This window comes from Limulus polyphemus, unplaced genomic scaffold (genome assembly GCF_000517525.1).
Source record: "Limulus polyphemus unplaced genomic scaffold, Limulus_polyphemus-2.1.2 Scaffold1326, whole genome shotgun sequence".
Classification (NCBI taxonomy): domain Eukaryota; kingdom Metazoa; phylum Arthropoda; class Merostomata; order Xiphosura; family Limulidae; genus Limulus; species Limulus polyphemus.
Genome location: NW_013666936.1, coordinates 169,796 through 177,967, shown reverse-complemented (window position 1 = coordinate 177,967; position 8,172 = coordinate 169,796). Strand labels below are relative to the sequence as shown.

At 33.3% G+C, this 8,172-nt stretch overlaps 1 protein-coding gene across 2 annotated transcripts in view; it reads left to right on the top strand.

The window, feature by feature from the left end:
* LOC106463109 (retinal guanylyl cyclase 2-like) overlaps window positions 1–8,172 on the top strand; it is a 74,318-nt gene that overhangs the window by 34,649 nt on the left and 31,497 nt on the right. For both annotated transcript variants that reach the window (XM_022390529.1, XM_022390528.1), the window contains exons 7-9: window positions 2,999–3,079; window positions 5,054–5,230; window positions 7,530–7,689. In XM_022390529.1, coding sequence (XP_022246237.1) covers window positions 2,999–3,079; window positions 5,054–5,230; window positions 7,530–7,689 — 418 coding nt within the window. The remainder of the gene's footprint in view (window positions 1–2,998; window positions 3,080–5,053; window positions 5,231–7,529; window positions 7,690–8,172) is intronic.

Here is an 8,172-nt window from a genome sequence, read left to right as displayed (position 1 = left end):
TATTTTATATACAAACAATAACACAATTTACAATAATAGTTATTACAAATAAAGATCTATGTAAAAAGTTTTAAAAAGTTTTACAAACAATATTTAGTCCTCTATCTGGTCTGGAACTTCCTTGATATCTTATCGAGGGATGACGATGATCGAACTGATTTTGAGTTAGTGTAGATACAATTCACTTAACAGGGAGCTAGTTAGTTTAATATTTTTCAATGGTCAGAAGTCGAGTTTTTCCACCGATGAAGTTATATAATATCTTCCTAGAAGTACTAATGTCCGATATGAATCCGCTGAAGTTAAATAGTTTGAAATGTTCGAGATCTATAAATGTTCCTAGTCAGATATCTGAAGTTCCCGATTACCAAGCGTTAATCACAGTTATAGCTTCCGAGGATTATAGTACACCAACTATATAAAAAATAAATATATACTGTCTTTTGGCGTGTCGCATTGGTTATAGGCGTGAAGAGAGTTTCTCGATATTTCAGCTTACGCAACAATATAAACGATACACCAGTGTTAACGTACACACATATAAATATTGTTGATTCTTACACTCGAGAATTTTCTACAATTTTAGTGAATAGGTGGGAATATCGCAATACAGATTTAACAGTATAAGTTATGTACATTTCTACATATAGATTTATCTTAAACAAATATCGATATTAAAATAGATATATAATAGTAAATCCGTCACAGCTTCATTGATTTTTTTGTAAATTAGAAGAGAAAATATTTCACAGACCACAATCAGTTTATTGTCTAAAGAGTTATGAACCCCTCACTTTACCGTTAGTGGGTTGTATTGAACATGTAAAACAAAAGCTCTACATACGTTTGTTGGATTGGTCATAAGGAAGTACAAAATGTGGATTCATTAGTACCACTTCCACTTGTAGATAGCATTACATATATATGCCCTAACCTTGAGGTCACTGACCAAACCGTTTAGCCAATACGTCGAATAAATAAAGTTTGGATTGAGAAAAAAGCACTTTTCATACAAAACAAGAAATAAACATGATTAATGTAAGCTCTAAGATAATAGGAATTTATTTCATTGATACCTCTGACATAATAATTCTAACTAAAATAATCTTTTCTTTGTTACGTAGTGTGGGTGGTTAGTTCTGAAATCCAGGTTATTGGTAATCATTTCTCGGTTTATAATTATATAACTTCGTTTCTTTTATCATGTTGAAGTGAACCACAGGGCTAAAAGAACTAGAATTTTGTTCACGCGACGTGGTCAATGGACCAACAATATACAGAGCACTATTAGTTCTACAGCTGAGTTGTACTTTACTTTGTTATCATATCTGTTCCCTCTTCTTCCAAAAACGTAACGCATATGACAATAGTGAGATCCTGTCAAGCGACTCCAGACGCTAAAGATATCCTGGATACAGCTCTTTCACAAATATCTCCTTCATACAACTCTTTCATAAAGATATCTTTGATACAACTCTTTCATAAAGATATCTTTGATACAACTCTTTCATAAAGATATCTTGGATACAACTCTTTCATAAAGATATCCTTGATACAACTCTTTCATAAAGATATCTTTGATACAACTCTTTCATAAAGGTATCCTGGATACAATTCTTTCATAAAGATATCCTGGATACAACTCTTTCATAAAGATATCTTTGATACAACTCTTTCATAATGATATCCTGGATACAGCTCTTGCAGAGAAGTGGTCAAAAATACTTCTGTACCTTATCAACATTCTAATTTTTTTTAAAGCATGAAACATTGATTCCAGGTTCTCCTTATTGTTAGTGATGACCATAGTCCATATTGAAAGGAAATGCCAAGAACTATAAGAATCTAACTCCCTAGTTACCAAATGTCAAATTGTAAACAATGAATGACCAATCATTTACATTTCATATCACATCACCAATCAACCGAGAGTCTGATTTGCGCACAAGAGAGGCGATCGACAATATTTTAGAAAATCATTTTTCCCTTGTCATGGTCCCATGGATATAATATCGCTAATTCCAATATCCTTTGATTGTTTTGAGCAGTGTATAATATAAACAATTAACTGACGTAAAATCGTAAGTATTCATTGCAAATTCGTGAATTTCTTTCTCAAGAAAAAACAGTCATGAACAAGACGAAAGAATTATTCGTTTTTAAAGCGAGTGATGGGTTCCTCTTACCATCCCCAACAATATCAAGCTTCTTAAAACACCATAATGCCTGCAATGGTACTAAGAATACATCCAATGGACAAGCAACGCATATGAAATGTAAACCATTGGTCGTACAAACGCGTCTCAGTTGCTACATTCAAATGAATCATAACATAATGACACGTTACCTCAAAAACGTGCTCTGCATTTGAGACAATGGGCTCCATTCAAGAATTGGTGGTCAAATCCTACTATATTATCAGATAAAAGTAATCCAAGGTGATTTTGACTAGCTGCCTTCCCTTTACTATGTCCAACTAACTCTCACGTATCTTTGTCTGAAATTCTGAAACAAATTTATGAATAAAACTTCTCAAATTATATCTTTACTTATGACGTTCACTTAATAATTGGTTCATTGTGAAAGCAACCAACCAGCATTAAAAACTTAGAGTTTGTTTTGCTGATGTAAAGTTTTCTATTTCATTACTATTATTAATTGAGTTTGTGAGGTTACGTTGAAAGTCTTGATTTTAATAGATAATTAATTTGAAAATTAGTTTGAATTTTAAAATGTAATTCTTCTTAAGAAAAAATAACAAAAGCAACGAGTCTATCCTTTCATTATTTGTTAAGCTCGAATATTTATAAACTATTTTCATATATACAATCATATATAACCCATCAACAGAAACTCGCCATTAACGTTACAGTAACATTTAGATTTAATGACAGGTGAAATTTCCGTTCAGTTTTCTAATTACGCATAACTTATCCTATATTAGATTTTTCGTATTGGATATGTTTTAAGCTGTACCTGAACACTTTTTATTTCCTAGGGTGACATGGTGCATCTGAAACATTTTATCACAGCTACAACATTTGAAGTGAAAACCAAAGCAATGAACCAGCTTCTTCAGGTATATAAGTTATTTTATCTTTTTGACCATTTTCGATTAAGTTGAAGTGCCTCGAAGTATATTACTGGCTCAATTTAACAAGTGCACTGTAGCTCACCTAAATCACGACACTGATTTGGTTTTCGTTTAATTGTTTTAGAACAAAGCCAGATTGGGCTATCTGCTGAGTCAACTGCGGGGAATGTAACCCCCGATCTTAGCGTTGTAAGTCCGTAGACTTATCGCTGTCCCACTGGGGGAGTAAGCACGATACAGCGGACTAGTTTTGGTCATTACTGAGCAATACGGTAGACTAATATTTTTATAATGAGAGACAGCCTTAAATGACCATACATTGTAAAGGGTGTTGGTACCCCAAAAAGTTTCTAGTGCTCAAAAAGAAACACTTCTTTTTTCATTTGTAGCAGTCTCCCGGTGGGACAGCGGTAAGTTTAAAGACTTACAACGCTAAAATCCGAGATTCGATTCCCCGCAATGGACACAGCAGATAGTTCAATGTGGCTTTGCTCTAAAACAAACATTGTAGCATTTAGCCAAATCGAATTTTTTTTATCACTTTACATTGTATAACATTTATCAAAAAGAAATATCTTTAGGTCTCTTTATTTGCAGCATTTTGCCCCTTCTACCCAACTTCCCCCATTTCTAGCTCTATTCAGCCGGATGCATTTATACCAGCCTTTATCAGAATTAGTCTACTGCTTACACATCGTCATTGTTTGTAGTCAGCTTCCAAAATATTTAATATTTTCCTGTACCTGATTTGTCTTAATAAATAAAAACTCAGCGGAATATTCTAGAACGTTCCATTTCATAAATGGAGGGCAGAGAATGATAGAACATACATAATCGTGAAAATTGCTGCTATCACAGTTCTTTACTGCTTGAAATATCTATTTCACAATTACCTGTATTGCTTCAAAGGTGTACAAGCGATTACTCAGCTTTCCCCAGCTCCGAAGAGATAATTATGTACATATATATATAATTCGTCGGAATCCTATTAACTTTGGGTCATCCTGTATAAGGGAATAATTGATCTTGCGCTAGAACATAATAGATGTAGTAAAGTTTCAAGATTTTATGTACTGATGACAGCTGTAGTTGTGTCGGTCCTTCTCAAAATTACTAATCATAATAGTCTTTCTTTGAACGTTTAATATTTAAGTTTAATGAAATGATCAATATGACGAAATGAATCTTTCTATTTTAGAAAAAAAAACATTGTGCAGAAAAACAAAGATTACCACAAATTTAAAATTATGCTATACAAGAATGCTATTACAGAAAGCTATCTATCGTAATTAAATTATTCTATAAAGCAAGCTAAGTGACCTATTATAATGGAATATATCCAGAATAAATAATATCTGTTGCTCTAAAATGGTTCCATACCAAGTAGTTTTCTAAAATGATACATTTTAGAAGAGTGATATCAAAAACTACTATTTCTTTATCATAAATTTTCTTGAAACAAATTCTATAGTGGTAATCACAAATGACAGACTTACCACGATGAGACCAACCAGTTTCGTTGAATTTATTTCACCCTAGTCAAATTTTGATAGCCCGCTTTTACCACGCATGCTCGGCTGATACATTGGTTCCAATTTTAGTGTTCACTTTTTGAGAGATAACAATTGGTGAATAGTAACAGCATGTTTACCTATTACTCTTATTACTAAAAGTAATCGGTTACCATGGTAAAAATAAACTGCTTGAAACTAAATCACCGTTTACGTGTTGGGAAATAGTAAGCTTATTTAATGTTTTACTTTCGACTTTCTTTTCGAGCATTTTAATTAGAGGATTAAGAACTTATTAATCCCAGATTAACAGAACATTTACTATAAAACTGTGCGTGTTGAGAGCCCCAAGCAGTTTGAAGATGACTACGAGCGGTTTCAATCGTATTACGTTCTTATTTTTGAGTAGTTAAGATGGACATCACTTAACCCTTGTCTTTTGCTTCAGATGTACGAGTTGCGTCACGAGAACATCAATCCTTTCCTGGGGTGCATGGCCGACCCTCAGGAGCCTGTTCTGGTATGGGAACACTGTTCACGTGGGAGTCTGGCGAACGTCTTGGAAAATGAAGATATTAAACTGGACTGGTCGTTTAAATTGTCCTTGCTTACAGATCTAGTTCGAGTAAGTCTAATTAAAACTTATAGAACAAAACAATCTTCAGAAATTGTTATCCGAAATAAGAAATAGGTCATGCTTTTGCTTCATAAGAATACTAACAAATCTTACTAACACTAATCATGGTCTGTAAACTTAGTTAAAGTAATCAATGTGAATATTTTATTACTCAAAACACATAGATTAAGACTTACTAGAAACTAGCATGACCCGCGAATCTAATTCAAGTAAGTATTGCTACAGATTTGGCTAAAAGAAGTTTATTAGGACCTGCTGTGATGTTTAATATCTAGCTCTGGCTATCTTGTTAGGACATACTGTGACTTATAATAGAGAGATCTGGCTAGATCAACTCTTGTTAGGACACACTGTGGCGTATAATATGGAGACTTGGCTAGATTAAGTCTTGTTAGGACACACTGTGACGTATAATAGAGAGATCTGGCTAGATCAACTCTTGTTAGGACATACTGTGGCGTATAATAGAGAGATCTGGCTAGATCAACTCTTGTTAGGACACACTGTGGCGTATAATATGGAGACTTGGCTAGATTAAGTCTTGTTAGGGTCTTTCGGGATGCATGATATTATCTACTTATTATGATTTAAAGAAATTGTTTGTCTTTTAAAACCTACTACGACGTTTATATCTGGTTAAGTTTTAAACGTGTTTCAATATATAAATCCCTAATTTTTTGTATATGTAAAATAACGTGGTCGTATTATGTATCAGGTGATTGTCTGAGCTCTACGTATTAAATCATGGTTAGTCTGTGATACAACGAGAAGAGCAAACATCTTTCCGACTTTCAGAGCGGCACGATGGTGAAAACTATCTAGAAGAACAATCTTTATCAGTGTTCATTCTCATATCCTTGTCTGTCTGTTTAGAAACACCTGTTATCAGAGTTTATCGACATTGACACTTGAGATGTGATGCTGATGTCATTAGGAGAAACCACTGCCGACTGATCGAGACAAAAGATGACTCGTAGGCAAACATGCAAACACAACACTCATTAAACTGTGTCCTAATACGTCAATCTCTTCAGCATTCGTCAGGAATTCGATCATCTCCAACAGATACTACAGAGAACATTACAAAATCTGTTGCATGGTATCCGACAACCATACTGAAAACCCTTATACCAGACGTGTACAGGAAAGTACGAATTCAGTGGTGCTTTTAAGAAACTGGGGATAATGAATAACTGAAAATGTGTGCTATGGTATGATAAGTCGCATTAAAATTTTTACCCATTGACGATAAAGTATATATAGAGAGATAACCATGAGTCGGATTTGAGACCAAAATGTGAGAAGAAGGGGGAAAAAAATCTGACTTAATTATTGTGAATGTTGTATATATACTATATCTTCCAGATAACCGTATAATACACTCTGTTTTTATTGTTCCAATAATGTAAGTTGTAGAGGTGGTAATACACTCTGTTTTTATTGTTCCAATAATGTAAGTTGTAGAGGTGGTAATACACTCTGTTTTTATTGTTTCAACAATGTAAGTTGTAGAGATAGTAATACATTCTGTTTTTATTGTTCCAACAGTGTAAGTTGTAGAGGTAGTAATACACTCTGTTTTTATTGTTCCAATAATGTAAGTTGTAGAGGTGGTAATACACTCTGTTTTTATTGTTCCAATAATGTAAGTTGTAGAGGTGGTAATACACTCTGTTTTTATTGTTCCAATAATGTAAGTTGTAGAGGTGGTAATACACTCTGTTTTTAGTGTTTCAACAGTGTAAGTTGTAGAGGTGGTAATACACTCTGTTTTTATTGTTTCAACAGTGTAAATTGTAGAGGTGGTGCAATAGTATGGTGAAAGTCCTCGTGATCAGAGTTAAGTACTTGTTTTCTTTTCGAGGGTGAATAGAATTCACCCTAACATTTTGATACTTACTAATTCAATTCTCTTAGTTTGTTTTTTCTGTACATATCCAATATGTTTATCTTAACCATTATGATCTATAATGATTTACGTGTTATAATATCTACGGTTATTCACCATTTTTGTAAATCATTTAGTACTTGAAGTGTATCTAAGTTTATGCGCTGAGTAGTAAAAGTAATATTAATCCAAATTAAATCACCAAACCCTCTACTTATTTCATGCTTGTATATAAATAATGTTTAGGAAAAATACCAGGAGATCTTGTATTTAATTATTTACACAATGAAAAAGATCTAGTTTTTTTTAAGTTTACTCCAAAATTCACAAACAAATTATTCGATTTTTTTTATTTATCATTTTGTTACTTAGTGGCAAAACATTTTTATTTCATTTTAGGGCATGAGATATCTTCACTCTTGTCCAGTGAAACATCATGGAAATCTTACGTCGAGAAATTGTGTTATTGATAGTCGATGGGTGTTAAAGATTACTGACTATGGCCTTCCGTTGTTTTTTGAAACACAGAATTTATCTTCACCTCTTCTTACAGCTAAAGGTAAGTAAGTAGATATCCATTTATTTTTATTGTTGAAATTTTGTAGCAGCCACTGGCTTTACCTTACACTTAAAGATACTCAACCAGTCGTTCTCTACAATCTACACTTAACACGTTCGCCGCCACCAGTAGTATTAATAATACCTACCTTAGTGCCAATCACACTTTTCTTTTCTTACTTAACCCAGGTTTCTAATATTTATATGGGTAATTATGTTATGTTTAATTAGCTCATTGAAGCCACTTCTAATATGTATCCCACCAGTGTGTCACGCGATCCATAACTAAAAGTCGGGCACGTGGCAGCGAAGATGTTAAAGATAATTAAATAGTCGTACGCTACAATTTATACTTAAAGATAATCAACCAGTGGAGTTAATCATCTTTAAGGGTAAGTTGTAGAGAAAAGCCTTTCTCTACAACTTACCCTTAAAGATGATTAACTAGCCTTTCTCTACAACTTACAATTAAAAACAATCAGCC